The sequence below is a fragment of the Suricata suricatta genome, chromosome 9, assembly GCF_006229205.1.
Source record: "Suricata suricatta isolate VVHF042 chromosome 9, meerkat_22Aug2017_6uvM2_HiC, whole genome shotgun sequence".
NCBI lineage: Eukaryota > Metazoa > Chordata > Mammalia > Carnivora > Herpestidae > Suricata > Suricata suricatta.
In genome coordinates, this window is record NC_043708.1 from 28,077,763 (window position 1) to 28,098,491 (window position 20,729).

A 20,729-nucleotide genomic window follows, 5' to 3' on the forward strand; every position below is an offset into this window, starting at 1 on the left:
AACAATCTGTAAATGGACTGGGGATCTCAATATAAATAAATAAAACCATGTTAGTATTGAAAGAAAACATAGGTGAATTCCCCTTTAGTCTAAATATGAGGAAAGATTTTCTGTGACTCAGAATTAAGAAACAATAAAGGAAAATATTAACAAATTTGGCCACATAAAAATTTGCACAGTAGCTTGAGCCAACTGGGTGGCTCAGTTGGTTAAGCATCTAACTCTTGATTTTGGCTCAGGTCATCATCTAACTGTTCATGGGTTTGACCCTTGCATCAGGCTCTGTGCTGATGGTGCAGAGCCTGCTTGGGATTCTCTTTCTTTCTCTCTCTCCCTCTCTCACAAAAATGAACATTTAAAAATTTGCATAGTAAAAATCATGATAAAGTAAAAAGACAACTAACAAACTGGAAGGAAATATTTGCAGCATTTACCACAGACAAAGAGCTAATGCCCCTTATAAAATATAAAGAACTCTTATATTTTAAGGGACAAGGGACCAGAGACCTGATAGAAAATGGGTGATAGAGGGGATGGGCTATGGGTGATAGGCATGAGGGAGGGCACTTGTTAGGATGAGCACTGGGTGTTCTATGTAAGTGATGAATCACTAAGTTCTACTCCTGAAACCAATACTACATTGTATGTTAAACTTGAATTTAAATAAATAAATTAAAAAGAAGGAAAATGGGTAAAAGACATGAAAGAAGATTCACAAAAGATATAAAAATAGACTTTAAGCTTTGAAAAAAATAGTCTGGGGGTGCCTGGGTGGCTCAGTCCGTTAAGCATCTGACTTCGGCTCAGGTCATGATCTCACGGTGCGTGGGCTCAAGCCCCGCATCGGCTCTGTGCTGACAGCTAGCTCAGAGCCTGGAACCTGTCTTCGGATTCTGTGTCTCCATCTCTCTCTGACCCTCCCCTGTTCATGCTGTCTCTCTCTCTAAAATAAATAAAAACAGTAAAAATTAAAAAAAAATAGTCTGAACACACTCATAATTAAGAAAATTCAAATAAAAAAGCCCTGGGATACTATTTCTTGCCTGTAAAACTGGGAAAGAGTATGAGAATACCTTCTATTGATGAAGCTGTGGGAAATTTGGTGCCCTCATACACTGTCATTGGGAATTCAAAGTAGTACGACTCTTTTGTAGGGACATTTAGCAATACCTACCTCACACAACTACTATGCACTTACCTTTCGACTCAGCAATCTCATCTTTAGGAATCTACCATGAAGATATACTTAATAACACTATGAAAATACATGTACATAAGGTTATTCATGGGTGCCTTGTTTATAATTATAAAATATGGGAAATGACCTAAATGTTCCTATGCAGAATGGTTGGATAAATGATGGCACAGCCATCACTTGCAGCTATACAAAGTTGAGGCAGATTTTTATAAATCGATGTGTAATAATATCCAGTGTATTTCCAAATTTAATATTATTAAATGAAACAAGCAAAGCCCAAACAGTATCTATCTATAGTATGTTGCCATTCTTACAAGAAAGGAGTAGAAAAAATATATGTTTACTTGTATAAAGGAAATACAGAAAGGATAAACAAGAAACTAACAAGACTGGTTACCTACAGCAGTGGGAGGGAATGAGGTAGAGAAATAGGGAAATCGGGGCGCGACAGGACTTCTCTGAGAATGCCTTTTGTGCATACCACTGACACTTAGGACAAGGTATTGTTGTACGTACCGTATTACAGGTGAATACTAAAATCAGCCAGGATGTGGGGGAGGGACTGAAGCTGGGATATGAATAGTAGCAAATGAACCTAATGTAAATAGATAGCATAACCATCGTGAAGGGTGGAGACTTCAAAAGCAGTATACAACTATGTGTTTTAAGGCTAAAGGTAGAAAGACTACATAAATATTATACCCTAGTTAGTAAATTTGTTTCTTACAGGCATATAAGTTAGTCATTCTGAAACTACTTTATGTGTGTACAGGTCTGAGCCAGTAAGTATATATTGTGGTAAGGAGAGCCAGTTTTCTCCATGTCAGAGAAAGAGGAGTCAAATAAAGAAGGCAGGCTGGACTGAATCCTGTGGTGTTGGCATGGAATAGGGGGTGTCGGTATAAATTTATGATTTTTGATGTAACATATTGTGTTTATATACACTTATACATTTTATATATGATGTGTGTGTATATATATGTATGTGTGTGTGTGTGAGTGTGTGTATGTGTATGGATAGGTACAGAAATAAATACAGGTGTGTGCATATGTACCTACACGTACATTCACTTCCTAATCCTGTTGGCTGGGAGAACCTAGCAGCAATGACAACCCAGAAGTGATGAGGATCCATGGTACCCAAATATTGTTTTTTAAATACTATTCTCCAGTAAAAGGATTTAGGAGCCCTTGGATAAATGGCTGATCCTAGGGCTGGAAATGCAAGAAAAGTCTGGAGCATCCTGTAGTACTAGAAAGTAGGGAAGTGCTCAAAAATTTATAAAGCCTAAAGGACACAGGAACTAATTTGAAGGAACTCCTAATGGGAAATCTGAGATAATTTGAGCCACAAAGTAAATAATGATAGTGCTGCATTACAATCCAAAGAACAAAATCCATATTGCTATTTAAAAATTTGAATAAATAAATAGAGAAGTTAAATTCATTCTCAGAGTGGAATTCTAATTAATAAATGTAGAGGGAAGAGGGAAATCACCAACAGGCAAACATCACTGTTTTGGGTTTTTGTAAGCAAGAACAATTGATGCCAACATTAGTGGGCAAAAATATGGTCAGAAACAGAATATTTGCATAATCTCAAAGTCTCTCCCCAACCAGATTACTTGATACATTACAAAGGGAAAAATTATAACTTCATAGTGGAAAAACTGGCAGACACTGCCTAAACTATTTGATCAGAGTAACATTACTAGTAACAAGACATATTGGTATCAATGCCTGATATGATGCATAAGAAAAGCACAACATCACTTTTTGTAGTATTCTTGCCTAAAGTACATACCCTCAGTCTTCTCATGAAAAAAGATCAGACAACCCCAAATTGAGTGACATTCTACAAAATCACTGGCCTAGATTCTTCAAAAGCATCAAGGTCATGAAAGATAAACCGAGAAGCTGTCACAGATTCAAGGACACTAAGAAAATACGACAACTGGATTGGATGTTGGGAAAAGAGACAGAAGTGGGAAAACTGGTGAATTTCAAATGAGGTTGCAGATTAGTCAATAGTATTATGTTAATGGAAATATCCTGCTTTTCAACATTGTGCTATCATAATGTAAGACGTTAACACTAAGGGAAGCTGAGTAAAGTGTGTACAGAAACTCTCTGTACCATTCTGCAACTTTCTCTAAGACTAAAATCATATCAAGGTAATAAACCAAAAAATAATGGGATGTTTCCCTAGCATCTTCCAAAGGTGACAGAGTTTTTAAAATAAATAGTATCTTTATGAACCCAAGGATTTAAATATATTTTATTTGTTTTGATCCATTACAGTTAAAACTGTCCTATATTTGGCCAGTGAGAATGTAATCAGTTTGGATCTTGAGTCCTTTCAACATGACTCCAATAGTATTTGATGGTGTCCTTGCTTTCCAGTATGTGAAGATATTTATACATTTCATGCCCTGGACCTGGAACTAGCCATTTCTTCAAGGACTTCTGGTTCATTTCAGTGGACAATGATCTTTAGAAAACATAATAGGGGTGCTAGGGGTGCTAATTTTTACCTCATTAGTCATTGTTTGGGGCATTTTAAATGGACACAGCTAGAAAATATGAATGCTGAATTTGTATGGATACTTGAATTTATACTGATACTTCTAATTCATACTCAAAATTAACTATAAGGTTTTTACTTAACTTCATTGATCTTACATCTGTAGTTTCTTTCAAGCATGTCAAAATTCTTCTCAATAACAACATAATTACTCATTTGATACATACAAGTTTTGGAATATTAATTCCATTATTACCACCAAGAACATGATTGCTGAAAATAAATACATTTATATGTATATACACACACCCTTATTTTTGCTCTTAAGACTAAGATGATGACTAAGGATGTACAGTCAAACTACTTGATTTAGAGTCACTTGGATTGGCTACTTTCTGTGTGGTTATGCCATCAACTAATACATAATTAGATTCATTTGTTTCATTTTTCTTTTGTTTTTAGGGAAATTATAGTGTGAATTTTGTTTTGTGACTAAGCAAAATATTTACTGGTTCCAGAGTGAAGTCTATTAAAATAAACATATTATTCAAGAAAATCTGTCTTCTATTCTTACTCTTTCACACTGTTCCTTCACTCTGCTCATAGGTGACCATTTAAAAAAATTATGGCTTATCTTAAATATATTTAAATATAAAATTATATGCATATGTGTATGAATCCATAAGAATTCATGTGTATGGCTCCCTATGCATAATGAACCCAGAAAAAGAATGCATTTTCTTAGAAAATAGTAACAAACACACCTGTTTTCCTCACCTTGCTTTTTCACTGGGTATCTTTGCAATTACTCCACCACAATATATAGACATAATTTTCATTTCTTCCTACAGCTGCATAGTTCTTCATTAGTTTGTCCAAACAGTCTCTTATTGATAGACATTTGGGTTGGTTCTAGTCTCTGGCTTTACAAACAGTGTTAATACAGAGGTCTCTCTTTGACTTGGCAGAGCTGTAGGGGAGGAATCAAAAAATGAGGTTGCTTGGGCAGCAGGGCACCTCTTGCATAGTCAGGGATTTACCATACACATCCCAGAATAGGGTTTCCATTCTACTGGAACTGGTTCTTGGTACTTGGGAGTAAGAGGTTCTTGAATTATGTTTTTCATGGGGGTTAGCATGAGCTGGCTGATCTGGGTGGACTTGACAAGCAGTGATCCTGAAAAACACATGGAAAAGAAGAGAATGTGGTGCTAGACAATAATCAACCCATAAAAAATGTATTTAAATCCAGAGACACCTGGTTTCCCTTTGGAAAGTCTCATACACTGTATGCTACCTACTCGTATTTCTTGTGTCAGCACTATAGTAGGAGACTTTAGTAATACTGTTTCAAACAAGTCTCTCTCTATTTTCTGTCCCCATCCTAACTTGTTCCTCCCTGTCTTATTCCTAAATCATATTGTCATATAGCTTACTTCAGCTCCAAAATAATGGTGTATGTAACTTTTTTGGAGTAAATCACACTGTCCTGGTTTTCATCCTAACTCTCTGACTGCTGCCTTTGTCTCTTTTTTCTCTGCTTGTCCCTTGAAGTTGGTATTCCCAAGGGTCTGTTTTTGGCCTTTATCTCAGTAACCTTTTTTGAGTCCTTGATATTTCAGAAAATTCAATGAAAGCTAGGGACTTACTCTTTTCTCTGGAAAATGTGCATTTGTACATATAATTTCAAAGTTGTTCATATAATTTCAAGAAGTTCATGGACATCCCTCCATAAGTTCAAGTTCAAGGACATCTGTAACATACTCTGGGCTTCCTCTCTTTAGGACGTCCATTGTCATCTAATCACCAATGACTCCCAAATCCATATCTCATGATCAGGCATCTTTCCCGCTGCCCAGCTGCCTCCAGGGCATCTCCACTGCATGATCTGTGGAGGTATGGAACATGTCTCTAGCTGAGGTTGCCTTCTATCTCCCATGGATCTACTCTTCGGCCCATGTCTCAATGAGTGGCTGTGTCATCTGACTTGCTGACCAAGTCATAACCTAGTAATATTCTTGATTTCTTCTGTATCATTTTCTCCATCTAATGAATAACTTTCAAATGGGAACAGGACCTTTACTTTTTCCCCATGCCACAACCCTAGTTCAGAGTTCACCTCTCACTTGGATGATAGTAGTAGCATCCTAAGTGGTCTTCCAGCCTGGAAAACCAACCTCCTTCTACCCAGGTGTCTATTCTGACACAGCAGCTAGTGAGATCTTTCTAAATTCCATGTGTGACCGGTCACTTCTCTGTTGTTAACTCTTCAAAAGCTTCCCATTGCACCACTGAAAGGTGTTAGTATGATTAAAAAAAAAAAGTCTTCCATGATATCTCCTGCCTTATTGCTTGCTCACTGGGGTTTCCAACTTCATTATCTACTTTTTCCAGGATCTCTGTACTGAGGGGTGTTAGGGTAAGATTTGAGACAAAACTTAGTTTTGCAAATTGTCTTATAAGCCATCCAAGCAGATCCAAAGAATAGAGCAGAGCTGAACCTGGATAATGGGTACCATATCACAAACTCATAACTACTGTGTGCAAGTTCTGAAGGAGATGTGGAGATGAGTTCAGACAAGTTTATGCCCCAAAACCTTACGATCTGTAAAGGAGAGGACAAGGCAGGAATATTCCAAAAGGAACTATTCCAGAAAACAATTGTGTGTACATGTCTACCATATGCCTGGCTTTGTGGCATAAAGCAAAAGGCATTTAAATGTCATAAGAGAGGGAACTATGGGGATGCAAGAAGGGAGAGACAACTTCCATTGGTTGTAGATTAGTGACATCTCTGTAGAACAGAAGAGCTGGAAGACTTGAGGTGAGTAGAGAATAGTCCAGAAGAGCAGGGGTCAGGGACTGGGAGAGTGTCCAGGAGCAAAGTGTATACTGTGTCCTTGGAAGTTAAATACAGCACTGGTGGCTCCTATTTTCACCTGGGCTCCAGCCCCCAGCCCCTGATGAGGCTTTAGGGACCTGAAAGGTATCATTACATCACATATATTTCTCTACATTGGCATAGCGAAATCCTGCAAAGGTTTGGAAGTGTCGTAGATGTTACCATCAAGTATCATTGTTGCCCATTTCACAGATGGAGGGTGAGGCTAAGAGGAATGCAATTAAAATGTTCAAACATTTAAAGTTCTTTCAGGGCACTAGGCAGTCACCATGGGGAACACAGAAATGCATGAAAGTGTTTTTCTGCCTTACGGAGACAGGGTTATTGGCTACAGGAGTTCAGTAGAATAAGGAATCTCTTTAAGCTTGAATGTGAGGTGGTAGTCAAGGAAGGCTTCTTGGAGGTATGATTTTAGCAGAACCCTAAAGTGGGGGTAAAGTTTGTATAGCTGGGGAGGCAGAGGGGGAATTTCCAGTTATGGGCAAAGCACAAAGCATATTCAGGAGACAGTGAAGACTTCAAATGAGGCCTGGAAAGGGGCATTCAGGAAGGTGAACCTGCACAGAAAATGCTGGAGGGCCGGTGGAGGGCCGGATCCTGGCCCTAAATAATTCACTCTCTCTCTCCACCTATTCACTATTCCACCAGGACCAGCTACTCTTCTGCGATGACTGTGACCGTGGCTATCACATGTACTGTTTAAACCCCCCGGTGGCTGAGCCCCCAGAAGGTAATGATGATGAGGTCGACAGTAGCCACAACAGCTACTCCTACGGCTTACTGAGCTCTCACTATGGTTGCAGGCCTGTGCTGAGGCCTTTACATGTCTTGCCTCGTTAAATTATCACAATCTGATGAAGTAGGTATGGCCACTGCTATTTTATAGATGAGGACACTGAGGTTCCTCCCCCTGAAATGACAACTTGATGGCCAAGGAGATGTTTCCCCGATGTGTGGCTGAAGGGGCAGGTGGGGTAAACTTCCCGGGGAACTGGCCCAGGTCTGGTTGCTGCTAAGGAATGAGGGTCTTTAAGACTGTTCGGCTGATCGCCTCTGAGCACTTAACTGTTTTCTGAGCAGTACTTAACTGTCTGCCAAGCTGTAGGCTCCCACCCATTTTCAGATCTGGGACTCAGTCTCTGAACAGTGACAATCAAAAGAGAGAGGAGGCTTGCTGGAGTTAGGACCAGGGGGCGGGGCTTGAGGGGGGCGAGAGGGGCTGCTGGTAACGTCATCTTTTTTCTTGCAGGAAGCTGGAGCTGCCACCTGTGCTGGGAACTGCTCAAAGAAAAGGCCTCAGCCTTTGGCTGCCAAGCCTAGGGCTCCAGGGTGTTGGAGAGGCGGAGGCGGAGCCCAGTTCAAACCAGATCAAGCCCCCGCTCCCATGTATCCAGACAGACCAACTGTAAGGAAGACCTGTGGCCACAGAGGGCATGGCCACGTAGAACCACGAGGGTGAGGTGTCTGCTTCCCTCCTGCACACAGGTTTCGGTACTTCAGTCGGCCCCTCCATGTTTCTACTGGAAGGATCTTGCACTTTTGAAGAACACTCCCAGCCCCGGCCCTGTGGAACCCCCTCACATTTATCCCAGCACTGAGGCCCTCTCACTGGCTCCCATTTTAAGGGAAGCTGCTTTGTGACCACCTATCAGTCATTTACGTGTAGTTTGGTGTTTTCTATCTATTGTGTTCCAAGAAATCTTCACACAGCCTCCCGCCTCCTGCTTCGGCTCTTCATCCTGAACTCAGCAGAGGGTCAAAAGGCTGTGGAGAAGTTTTTATTACAAGCCTTTCTGGAAACTTCTAGACTCAGAGTCGGGAGGCCATCTTGACGATCAAAATCCCTTTTTGTTCCTTGGACTCTGTGAAGAAAAAAAGCGGTTTTCTGGACCCCCAGCAGATACCTAGTGGTGTCTACAGCCAGGGTGGTCTCTTGATAGGGCTGGGGGGGGGGGGGGGGAGGGAAATAGAAGTGCTGAGGGGTGGGCAGAGACACTGGGAGGAAAATTCTGAGGCCCTACCACAGCCAATTAGCATTTGTTATCCATTGGGAGTAGCTTTGCAAGGGATCAGGCTTTGCAGTTCTTTGACCTTCCGAGCTGGGACATCCTTGAGGGGAGACAAGCCACAGCCAGGGGGAGGGGACATGCTTAGGGTCCGCCTCCCAACCAGCCTGGGTCTGGGGCTTTCCCTGGTGTGACTAAAGAGCCAGGAAAGTGGGCGCAGGCTGCCCAATCCAGAATCTAAACATGGGTACAAAGGACTGCAGTTTTGAGCAACCCTTCAGTATAAATGTGGCACCACGGATTTCTTTTCCCAAGTAATTTCTTCCTTCTGCACAGTGTATGTTTGCCATTGTGTCCTGGCACCCAGCTCTGGAGGTTTCTGGATGGGGAAGAGATGCTTGTCACCTAAACAAATAACTGGGGGAATGTGATTTTTTCTGATCATGGTGGCAGCGAGGCAGAATCCTCAGCTCAAGGGCTGCTCTTGTCCCCTAAGCTCCCCAGTACATGCTGGACTCTTGTTTTAAAAAAAATGTTTTGAGAAGAAAGAGATGGGAGGCTGAGCTTCCGAGAAATCTGTGTTGGAAGTCAGCCCCGAGGGCTGGAGTGGATCGGGCTGCCTTTGAATCTCGGTAGCAGTGGCAACGGCAGCAGCACACAATAACTGACACATTTCTGGAAAAATCATTTGCCCAAAGGGCAGGTCTCGGTGAGTGGGACCCTCACGCATGCTCGGCTTCCCTGAAATCAGCCCCATCTCTGTGGTCCGGCTGCGTACGACAAAGGCCGAGGTTATTTTTAGTCCTTCAGCTCCTGAAGAAGGCCCTGGAGACTTGGGCTAGTTGGGCCACTTCTGCCCAGCTGCAGTGTTAGCTCCGCCACTTGGCAAGAGCCTCCCTCCCGGGCTAATTGCTCTTGGCCAGTGGACCCGGGACAGCCTGGCGTGGAGCCAAGCTGCGTTGGTGTCCCCCCGTCCTTTGCAGAGTGACCTGTGGCAAGAGATGGGGGTCACTCTCTTACAGGGGCCCGTGGCCTCCAAGTGAGCTCTGTGTAGACGTAATGATCTTGTTTAAAGGGCTCTGTTCAGATGGGATTTTCATCTTCCTCCTAAGATACTTCCTTCCCCTGCCGTTTGGCAAACCTGTTGTTGGATTCTGGAGGTCCAGGGAGGGTTTTGGAAGCTGCTGTGTTGTTACATCATCTGTTACCCAGACGGGTCACACCAGAGGGGCAGATTTCCTCTCCAACTGCTCTGGCTCTCTGTCCTCCCATAAAACTCAAAGCAGGGTGTCCTCAAAGGCTGATGATTGGTTTTGAAAATCGCTTTGACTTAATTTTAGGAAAAAAAGTTACCAAAATGTTCCCAAATGCCACAGTGGCTTACATGTTAAAAAAGGAAGTCCAAACCCCAAAAGTGTGGCCACACTGCTTGACAGGCCCTCTTTGGAGTGTGCGTGAATTTGTTCCCCACCTCAATACAGATGACGGGGTGGCCCTGTCCCCGCTCCAGCCCTGCCGCTGCCCACGGGAGCTGTAAGGATGACTTGAGTCTTGCTGTGATCCTGCAGCGGGGGGCCAGGGAGTGCTCAGAGCTCTAGAAAGGACATTAGGAGGGTCCAGAATTCCCTTCCCAGTTTCATCCCCTGTAGGATGGGTCCAACCTCTTCCTCTTTGGGGATCTCAGTTTCCCCATCTGGAAAGTGGGGATAGCAAAGCCAGCTTGTGAGATGGTACTTTCAGGGTATTGCAAGAAGACACAATCTCTAGAGTCACATTGATCACTTTCTGTATTGAAACAGAGAAAGTGATGGCAAACTTCAAACTGGTCTTTCTCTGAGCCCCAGAGGATGAGCTAGAATCATGGGGTGCACATGGATGATCAGGGTTTCAGTTTCATCTTTGCTATTCAGTAGCTGTGTGACCTTGGGCAGGTTGCTTAACATCTCTGAACGTCAGTTTGCTCACCTATGAAATAGAGATAATAATACCTTCCCTGCCTGTTCCACAGTGACATTGGGAGACCTAAAAGGCATGTTATGTAAATAACCCCTGGAAAGCAGGGCTTTCCAAGGAGGGATCTGAAATGCTTTCTACACCCACTTCTCATGTGAATTAGCTAAGGTTAGATGCCTTCTCAGAATCTCCCTTTTGACCAAAATGGGTTTATGTTTTAGGAGCTAGGCTGCCTGTGATCAGGGCCAGTAGGCCAAAGCTGTGACAAGGAAGCCAGGACCATGCGTGGGTCTCCTGTTGGTGGGGGTGAGGAATTTACCCTGGGGCTGGAGATTTCAGAATGAAGATACTTGAGAAACTCCTTTCTTCAAGATCGTGGTGATCTAGAATGGGGCCCCAGCTTCTGGAGAGGGCGCACCTTCAGTTCTGTGTGACATTCCCTTAAACACTGGTTTAAAGTCCAGGTCTGCTTCATTCTAGCCGGTTGACCTTGGGCAAATGACTTGGCCCCTTGGAGGCTCATTTTGCACATCTGTGGGTAGGGAGGCAGCACGGCTGTTGCAGGGATTAGCAGCGGTGCTGGTGAGGATCCTGGCATGGGGCCTGGCACCATGGAGGCCCCCACGCTGTGGCATCTTGTCACCGGGCATACAGGCCACCGAGTGGAGATAAGGATGCTCTTGGCTGGCAGCTCAGATCCCTGAACAGCCAGAGTGCCTTTGCCCCACTGCACCCTGATACCGTGGCTCCAGCTGGCCCGAGGGGAGGTGAAACTGCAAGATCCAAACTGAAATTGGGCCTGCAGCAAATCCAGCCCAGGCAACAGGGGTGAGGAAATCCAGCCAAGGTCTCTGTTAGGAGACTTACCTTCTGATTTCCTTCTCAACCCCTCACTGACTCATAGCACCTAGAGCAGGAGCCCAAGTCCCAAGGCATCTTGTCATTGCCACAGGGCCAGGTGGGAAGTCCAGGCAGGCCACGAGGGGTGGTTGCTTGGGGGTGGGGGTGGGGTGGGGGGAGAGGCCCAGCCCACACGTGTGACTAGAAGTACGGTGTGAGCCGTGAGTGGGTGGGAGGGAGGCCAGATTCCTCCCGAGCTGGAGAAGATAACAGGTTTTCAGGTTGGGGGAGGGTTTGGATTTCACAGTGATGGTTTCATGATACCCTGGAGAGTTACACTCAGGGTGCATTTTAGGCTTTGTGCTTTGAACAGAGCACAATTCCTTTTGGCCCTCCCCTTTCAAAGTTCAGATATTTTAAGAAAGGAAAATGAGATGATTATTATTACTTTTCCTACTGGGGGCAAGTTTAGGAGACAGACCTGTGCTCGTGAAGAAAGATTGCTGGCAACTTCAGGCTTTAGACTCTTGGTTTCCTCTTTGAGTCTGTGTTTGTGGGGGTGTAGGGAGCCCCAAGGACCACCTTTCCTGGCCCCAGGCCAGTTCTCAGCCTGTCACAAGTGCGAGGACCTGGGCTCTCCTCTGCTGCCCTCCGCAGGTCCCTCCTCAGGACGTGCCTATGTCACACCTCAAGGAAATGGTGGCTCCTGGGCCAGAGCCCTGCTCACACTCCCAGAGAAGATGCCCCGAGTGCCACACCGGGCTCCTTATCGGGCTCCTTATCGGAGCTGTGCGTGGTGTCAGCTGGACAGTGGGAGGGAGGAAGGGGGCCCAGAGGAAGGGGATGGGGAGGGGCAAAGCACAATGAAGCGAGGGGCGGGCCCTTGAGGAGGGGACTGGAAACCTGATTTCCACTTAGAAGTCCCAGACCTGAAGGACTAGAAGGTGTGGGCTGGGGAGGCAGAGTGCCGCCCACCGCCCTTGGAAGCCTTGAATGCGGGAGGAGGAGTGGCGCCCCAGACACCCAGGGCCGGGGCCTTCCTCTGAGCCTCTCGGCAGCTGCTCCTCGGAAGGCCTGGCTGTGCGGCCCCCTCTCCATGCTCCCAGCCCAGGCTGCTGTGAAGAGAGGCCCCAAAGGAAGCACCTCAGGAAACAGTGGCGGGGAGGGGTCTGGGCCTTGCCTGGGCCTCATCCAGCTGGGCTCTGAGAATGAAGGGGGCTCCCCGTGTGAGGGGAAAGATCTGGAAGTGGGTGGGTTCCCAGGGAAGGCTCTCTCTGGGCTCTGAGCGAGCCCTGGCTGTGTCCCCACAGACAGCGGAGACCTGAGGTGACTCCCCAGGGTCCTGGGTGGCTGTGATGCAGTGGGGACAACAGGAGTCAGAGGGCACAGGAATGCCCACCTCCCCCCGCCAGTCTCTTTGTTCCCAAATGCCTCCCTTTCTTTGCTCCAGAGCCTTGAAAAGGGTCATGCCAGGGTCTCCCCCTCTTTGGCCCCACCAAGAGAAGGAAACATTTGTGCTGATGGTGACATTTCCCAGGGCAGGCCAGAGGAAGGCAGGAACCAGGACTGGCCGGCAGCCAGATCCCCTCTTCGACAGAGATATAAATACTAATAATGACCTCTAGCCCAGGCAGCAAGCAAAGTGGCCATTCAGGACGGCACTAACCCAGTATGGCACATAAACGCTACTGTGGTGGGCAGAGGAGAGTGGGTAAGTGGTCCCTATAGGACATGGGGGAGGCCCTGGAGCCCCTATATTTTCCCTCAGCAACCTCCCCAGGTTATATTTATGCCAGTGCATCCTGTTTGGCTGCCTCTCTGCATCCCTATTATTTCTATCAGTGTTATTAATATTGATGATGAAAACAGGGACACACACACACACACACACACACACACACACACACACCCTCCCTTAACAAACTAAAAGCGAACCTTATGTGCTGCTTCAGGATGAGAGGGAGAACGTGTTTGTCCCAGGGGGTCTTTCCCTGAGGTCCAGCCAGCACCCCCTCAAGCCCCTGCTTCCAGCCCCCGTACCCAGCAGGGGCCGAGCCTTGTTCTTGGAGGGTCACTGGCACATGGTCCCTTTTCCCTCTTCGCTCAGTCACCCCTGCTTCTCTGGGGGACACGTTTGGCAATAGTTGTGGACTTGGGGGGTGGGGAAAGTCTCCATTCTGCTTTCTGTCAAAGGGATGCACAGATTTTATGGGCTGAAGTAGGGATTGTGGTTCTTACTGACTTTGCCCTTCGGTGTTCACTCCCCACGAGAGACCTTGGTTCTCCTCCTGCAGGGCCTGCCTCCTCCCTTCCTGCCCTTGCCCCTCCCTTCCCTCTTGCCAAGCCAGGCGTTGAAGGGTGGGGTGGTGGCGGGAAGAGGCAGAGGAAGAAAATATACCCCCTGCACATTTTCAACATGTAGTTGAAGAGGCTTAAATTAGGTACTAGGGAAAAAAATGGGGGGGATAGGCACATTGCTAAGATAATATGTGAGTGAGAGCATGAAAATGTAGCCTGGTTATCTCGGAGCAGAGCAGGTGGTGGGAGAGGCGGGGAAGGGAGGCAGAGGGCCCTGGCTTCCCGAAGCATCTGGTCCATCCGTGCGGCATTTGGGAAAGCAGAGAAGTCACGCTGTGGCCGTAAACGGTCAGATGCTCAGGGAGCATTTGTGCCTTTGGCTGGGAATAGGAGGGATGTCCGTCCTAGGTGCTCAAGGTTTATCTTCTGGGTTTGCCCACGGGCGTTCGTGCTCTGCTGGAAGATGAGCGCATTTCTTGCCCGCCATGAGGGGTTGCTGGGCAGGCTGGTACTGGCTGGGCAACTCACAAAGTCCGAGAGGGGCTGGAAAAATGAACCACATCCTGGCCCAGCCTTCGACCTGCTTTTCAGCTCTAAAATTACACTCTCTCCAGCACTCTGACACACGGCAGGTAGTCTACCATCAGGGAAGGTGAATGTGTATCTAGGTCTCTTTCGTGTGTTCATGCATGTCCATCCATAGAAAAGAAGCCATCTAAGTATTCAGTTGTTCCCACCCTCTGGGGGGTTGGGGGCGAAGAACACAGGTGACCTCAGCTTAGTTGCTTGTATCCATCTGCCCAAGCACTGGCTGCTGCCCTTGGATGGTGACCGTCTTTTTAACATGAACCCCAGTGATGATGAAGGCACCTGGGTTGGAGTGTGGCGAGTGGCCAGAGGAATAGAGACCGTGCTTCCAAATGCTGCCTTGGCCTCCTGGGATTGTGGGCAGGGAGGTGCCATTGGCAGGGCCTGATGAGAGCTGGAAAGTGACGCTCACACGACAGCCTTGTCCAGTCCCCACTAGAAAGAGCAGAGGGGCATGCTGGGAGGAGGGTTCGTGCTCAGAGCGGGTGGACTCCCACGGAGACCTCCGCCAGCCTGTCTCAGCCTCCTGTGCGGTTCTGGCACGACATCGGGAGGCAGGTGTAGCGGGGAGGCCCAACGTTGGACGTATTTCCAGTAAACCTCCTCTGCCCACCTTTGGGCAGGTACTCATCAGATCCTGACTTCCTGCTTCACGGGGCTCCCTTTTGTCTGAGTTGACAACAAACACACCATTTGTTCCATCTCCCCTTTGCTCAGCACATGTGCCAGCCAGATTTCAGCTTCTCCCTGGTATTTCCTGAAGCAGCGCGCTGAACTCGCTTTCCACCTGGATGCCTGGGCTTGGGCGAAGGCATGTATCTGCCCACATGTGGGTGTTGGTGCAGAGCTGGCCTACAGCAGCCCGTGGCTTCTTTGCTGGAGAGGCCCTGAGAAGACTCTTTGGAGTCCCCTGGACAGGACCTGGCTCTGAGCAGGCAGAATTTTGGTGATCTCTGTGAGAGACTCAGGGATATGAGGCTTTCATGACCTTTCGCTGTGAGACTGGTTTGACGTGCTTGAGAACCTGAAATGCATTCTGGGGTTTGACCCACTGCCCTTATGAAAGCCTGTGGTTCTTTTGAACCAAGCCTCCTTTGAATGACCCGGATTCCCCGGGTCTCTTGTGCTGGCGGCAGGGCAGTGGGGTAGGTCATCTGACTTGGACCCCACCCAGGCCGGACTGGCGGCACCACTCCCGGGCAGAGGCCACAGTCTGAGCCCACTGGCCCCCTAAACTCCATGCGGGATGGACCTGGGGGTGGGAGAGTTCTGCTGGCCCAGTGGGTGGAGCTCTGAGAGGGTCTTCGCTCCTACCTCCACCTGAGTAGACTCTCAGGCTGAGAACACAGTCTGCTCAGACTCCCTCCCAGCCGGGTGCTGACACACTGGACCAATTAGGAAAGAGACACCTGAAGGAGGAGCCCCCTGGTGCATGTCCCACGGTGGACTGGTGCAAAAGCCTGTCTTCAAGTAGATCTTGGCACCCCCACCCCCACCATGTGCGATTTTAAAGCCCAGTTTTGAGAACATTCCCTTTTGAGAGCCAAGAAATGGAGCATCTCTGCCCAGAAGCCAAGAGAAATTGCTTTCTTCTTCTAGTTTCCTGATGCCCCACTGTGTTCTGTCAGGGGGAGGCTGGTTCTGGGGGCTGTGGGGAGGGCTGCCTCCGCCGCATACGAGCCTTAGAGTTCCGGGCGGGCTGGGGTGGAGAGGGTGAAGAGGCCACTCAGAAGGAGGTGCCTACCCAAGTGCCGTGTGTGGAAGCTCATGCCTGTGCTGACTCTGGGAAGGGTACGGAAGCCGTCTGGTTGCCTCAGAGTTGGAGAAGTCTGGGAAGGGGCTAATTTAGTCTTCACTGCTCTGTCCCAGCTGGTGAATAGACCCTGGGTGCCTTGCAGCCTCAGGAATTTACTGCCCCCCAGATGGCTTTGGCTCTATTTGGAAAGGGTACCCTTGGAAATGTTCCAGTGATTTCCTATTGCTGTGTCTCTGGACGTGTAGACAGGATGCAACCTTGAGGTCACCTTCTCCCAGGTGTGGGCGTGAGACAGGGAAGCCTTTCAGTGGTACACCCCATCATTCCAAAGTGCTTTCTTATCTCTTGTACTCTCTTACTGCCTGCCCCCCGCCCCCCAGCTCTTTCTGAAACTCTTAGTCATAAAAGAACGGCTGAGAGAGAGCTGGCCTTGGGGAGCTCTAATGAGATGTGTGCTAATGAGGGGCTTCCTTTTATGCTCCCTGGGACTCCCTCCCCACTGGACCTAGGGTTCCAGCACCACATTGCCTCCTGCTGAGTGGACAATTTAGGGCTTTTGCCTCGAGCTGCTTGAGTACTTCAGACAGTGTCCAGGACTGAAGCTGGGACAGTTTCCATGAGACTAGAGAGGAGGGCTACAGGCTTAGGAAGTCGGATGTAATGATCTGAAGAAGAGATCCCCGTTGGCTCCTGTAAAAAGCAACCACAGCAGCAAACAAAAGCCCCCACTCCCACCCCCTGATCCCTCCGGGTGTGATGTGATGTGGTGTCAGTGTGTAGGTGTGTGTGTGCCGCTCTGCTCCTGTCTCCTGGGGTACCCCTTTCTCCTGTGTGTCAAGTCCCCCCTCTTTCGTGGCTCCCAAAGTGAAGAGTGCTGTGGTGTTTCTGCCCTGTCTTAGGGATGTATCAGGATCTCTCGTGTTTCAGTATTGGAGGTGAGGCCGTGCCACACCTCCCACTGTCCTAAGGGGACACGCCGGTTCTGTGACTTCCCAGACAGCTGGTGTATGTGAAAGTCTCCAGGTTGCCAACAGCCCCGTCCTGATGGAAGCAGGAGGCAGAGGGAACTGCTTTGTCCAGGAAGGCTGCCTAGAGGGGCTGTCGGCGAACCAGGACTCCTCCTTCTCTCCCTGCCTTGGCTTCTGTCCTGACCAGGTTCTGGGAGGAGGGGCCTTGGAGAGGTCAAGACCCAGAGCCAGCATAACGCGGGCATCAGGCAGTCTTGGGGACCCTGGACATCCCAGTCCCTCTGTGGAGCCCTTGCACGTTCACAAAGACTGAGTCACAGGCCCCGTCCCTTCTTTGCTGTGGTTAGTATCTCGTTCTGTGGTTGGTTAGCAGTGTTGATGACCTATGTAGCAAATCTTTTTTGTGCACAATTTAGAGAATGTGTAAACAAATAAAAGGCTTTAAAACTCTTGGGGACTTTTGGTTATTTCTCCCCCTCTTACCGCCAACCCAGTCTTCAAGAAATCAACTGGAAACGTGCAGATCCTGTGGGAGTGGGGCCCTTTCACATTGGGGTATACAGTGGGAAGACGTGTGTGCATGTGTGCACATGCATGTGTGCACGGCTCCAGAGACGGCCTGATGCCTACGTGTTTGCAAGGAGACTCCAGGAGCACCACAGGCCAGGTCTCAGCTGTTGCCAGTGATGGAGTTCTGACCCCCGGCCCCCCCCACAGGCTCCAGGGAAACCTCAGTCTCTGCATCTTTCGTGGGCACAGGAGACAAACACGCCTACAGCTTCACATGAGAAGACACCTCTGAGAGGAGGGCATCTGGAGAGAACCCCCTGGAACTTCCGGGGGAGGGGAGGTAGATGATTTAGAGATGACTCAGGGCTGAGGTAAGGGACCTCAGGCTCAGGTCCATCTAGAAGCCAGCTGAGTCATCGCTGCTCCCCTTTCAGGTCAGAAACCGCCTTCCGTGAAAGGCAGGAAGATGGCCGCCCTAAGCAAGGAGCAGGCTGTTCTGCAGAAGACACATCTGCCCTGAGAGCCTCCGGAGCTTAGCGACCATCTTAAAGGATTAGCGGGTCTCCCAGATCACATGGCCAATGGTCTCCTGAGGCCACAAGCTAAGGGTCAGTCTTCAAAACTCAAATTTAGGAAAAATCAGCAAATAAAGCTTCTTCCATGTGCCAGGCATGGGGTGGTGGTGGGGAGGGGGGGTACAGCAGAGAAGACAAGACCCCACCCCTCACAGGGCTTGCAAGCCAGTCAAGTGGGAAATGGGGGTGCTGGAACCCAAGCAGGGACTTCTGTCTCAGGCAGTCAGTGGGCTTTTAGTTGGAATCGATGTGGGCTTTCCAGTAGGACATGGCTGGACGTGGCAGTGGGGCTGGGTGGGCGCTCCCTTGCTCTAAAATAAGTGTGGGTGTTAGTGCAGAGGCCACCATGTGCCTCCAGCCTTTCCTCTCCAAACTCAACATGGGGCTGTGCCTTGTGGCCCAGGAGCCAGTGACGTTGCTGCAGACACGCGGCAGCCTGAGGTGTCTTTACCAAGTGATGGCCCCACGCAGGGGCCAGAGTGGACAGGGAGACCCTTAACCCAGAGTGATCTCAAGTGAGATGTTGAACCATTCATGCCAGCAGTGGGGCGTGGGGTATCAGCTCATGACAGAGTCCAGCAGGAGAATCCAGCACCGACACCCAGGCCCAGGCCTTTCATCTGCAGGGATGGTGGGGAGGTTTTCACTCAGACCCCAACTTTGCATCCCAGTTACTGAGAGAGGCACGTGGTTGGCTGGGCCTGGGAAAGTTCTCTAATACAGCCCGGAAACTGAGGTAGCCCTAGGGAGTCACGGGGATGGTGGAGGGAGGGGGAAACTGGAGGGACCCACATTGTGTTCAAGCAAAGTCAGAGCAGAGTGGATTCCCCTGTTCTTTCCTCGGAGGGAGGAAGAAGCATGGGATGGGGGTGGGATGGGAGAGAGGACTAAGAAGAATGGATCAAGGGGATAACACCCCATGTTAGAGAGAGCCCAAGGGCATGGAATTGTGACAGAGACATAATGTGGTTTCCCCCTCTTGGAGCAGAGAGGACACTGGGAGAGGAGTCACAAGTTCTAGGTCCTACGTTATCTAGCTGGGTGATGTTTGACTTTTGTAGACACAGGCATGAACTTCTATCAACTCAGGCAGGTTTGGGTGCGGAGCTACCTACTGGATCAGGTGGATAGGCACACAGGCGCCCATATCCATCTTTTGGCCCCAAAGCTCAGGCCCACCTGCCTGTGTCACCGGCCCCCTGGGGTGCCTGGCAAAGCCTATCTCCACGCAGGCCCATGGAACGGCAGGTGTAATGCCAGACACAATGAAGCCAGAGCGTCAGTTTGTTCCACAACACTGATTTTCCAGGTGAATTCTGCAGAGCCCAAGGCTACTGGAAGGGACTTTGGGGGTGGCGCGGGCCCTCGGAGGACAGGGATGGAGAAAAAACTTCCGAGCCCCAACCTTCAACTCAAGCCATTGACCAGCACAACTCTGATTTCATCTATTTCATACATTGCTGGTTGTGATGTTTAAAAAAATCCCCAAATTTGAAAGCATCTTTGGGGTACATGGTAGGGGCCCAAAGGGTGTCCCCTGAGGCTGCAGCAGGCCATTGTGACCCTTTGCCAGGTACAATTAGATAGGGTCTCTGCTCCCAGATGTCCCCAAAGGGGGCCTGACCACCCCCCTTCCCCCACGGGGGCTTCTCCCTTGGGTTCCTCTTCAGCGCAGCAGAGGAAAAACGTCTGTGTCGGGATGAGGAGGCTTCACTTCCTCCTCTCTCGGGCCGCAGTCCCTGCCCTCCCTCTCCCGCCCCACTCCCCGCCCCCCGCCCTGGCCTACCTGGGTGCTCCGCTGTCTGCCATCACCTCCTTTCCTAAGCCCCAGCCCACCAGCGCTTTCGCAGGGCCAGAACAACAGTGTGCTCCCCAGGCGGGTGGGTTGAGAATGTTCGGGCTAAACTTGAGGTAATTAGCATTGTTAATGCTCGTTCTGTGATATCACAGCTGTGAGCCTCATTAAAGTGCTCTCCGGGGGGAGGCAAGCCGAGATTCAGGTGTCAGCTCCGCTCTGCGCACAGCGCCCGCCTGCCGTCTCCAAGCCTCCGATCTGGGGGCCGGTTCACTGCCAGCCCCCCTGGGCTCCCGCTCCCGGTCTGCTGGCATCTGGGCCCCCGCCTCTCTCTCAGCTGGGCCTCGCTCCTCCCGCCTCCCCCGCAGAAAGCCTCTCCCTCCCACCCGAAGAGAAGGAGGAGAAGCACCAGGGGCCCAGGGATCAGCTTTGAAAGGAAGGGTTCTGCCCCGCAGGTCCTCCCGGCACCGGCCGCTGGGGCGTCTTATCCAGGGCTGTCCCTTCCTTCTCTTCCCACCTTCGCAGAGAAAACCCAGAGTCTGGCGCCCGCCCCTCCGCCTCCCGGCGGAGTTTCCCGGCTCGACTGGCATCTGCTGTCGAGGCCCCTCCTCAGAAAGAAACACGAGTCCCTCCGGTTTTAATTTCTGAGATTCCTGATGCCTGGGAAGGGAGGCAGGGGACAGACTATTTGCCAAACAGAGAAATATGAAACGCTCTCCAACCCCCTTGAAACCTTGAGGAAAATAATGCTAGCCCCACCAGGGACTAAATACAGGCTCAACCCCCAAACAGAGGCAAAACACAATTCCAGAGAGC

The 20,729-nt window shown here is 49.1% G+C and overlaps 1 protein-coding gene and 1 long non-coding RNA gene across 2 annotated transcripts in view; both read left to right on the forward strand.

Annotated features, from left to right (window-relative positions):
* Positions 1-8,541, forward strand: part of DPF3 (double PHD fingers 3) — a 249,968-nt gene extending 241,427 nt beyond the window's left edge. Inside the window, exons 10-11 of the mRNA XM_029951159.1 lie at positions 7,273-7,354; positions 7,874-8,541. Of these exons, the coding sequence (XP_029807019.1) occupies positions 7,273-7,354; positions 7,874-7,944 (153 nt within the window). The 3' untranslated portion in view covers positions 7,945-8,541. The remainder of the gene's footprint in view (positions 1-7,272; positions 7,355-7,873) is intronic.
* A 3,762-nt stretch (positions 8,542-12,303) lies between these two features.
* Positions 12,304-17,483, forward strand: LOC115301356. The gene is made up of 2 exons (XR_003913088.1): positions 12,304-13,134; positions 15,027-17,483. It is a non-coding gene; the product is annotated as an uncharacterized LOC115301356 (long non-coding RNA).
* The last annotated feature ends 3,246 nt before the right edge of the window (positions 17,484-20,729 follow it).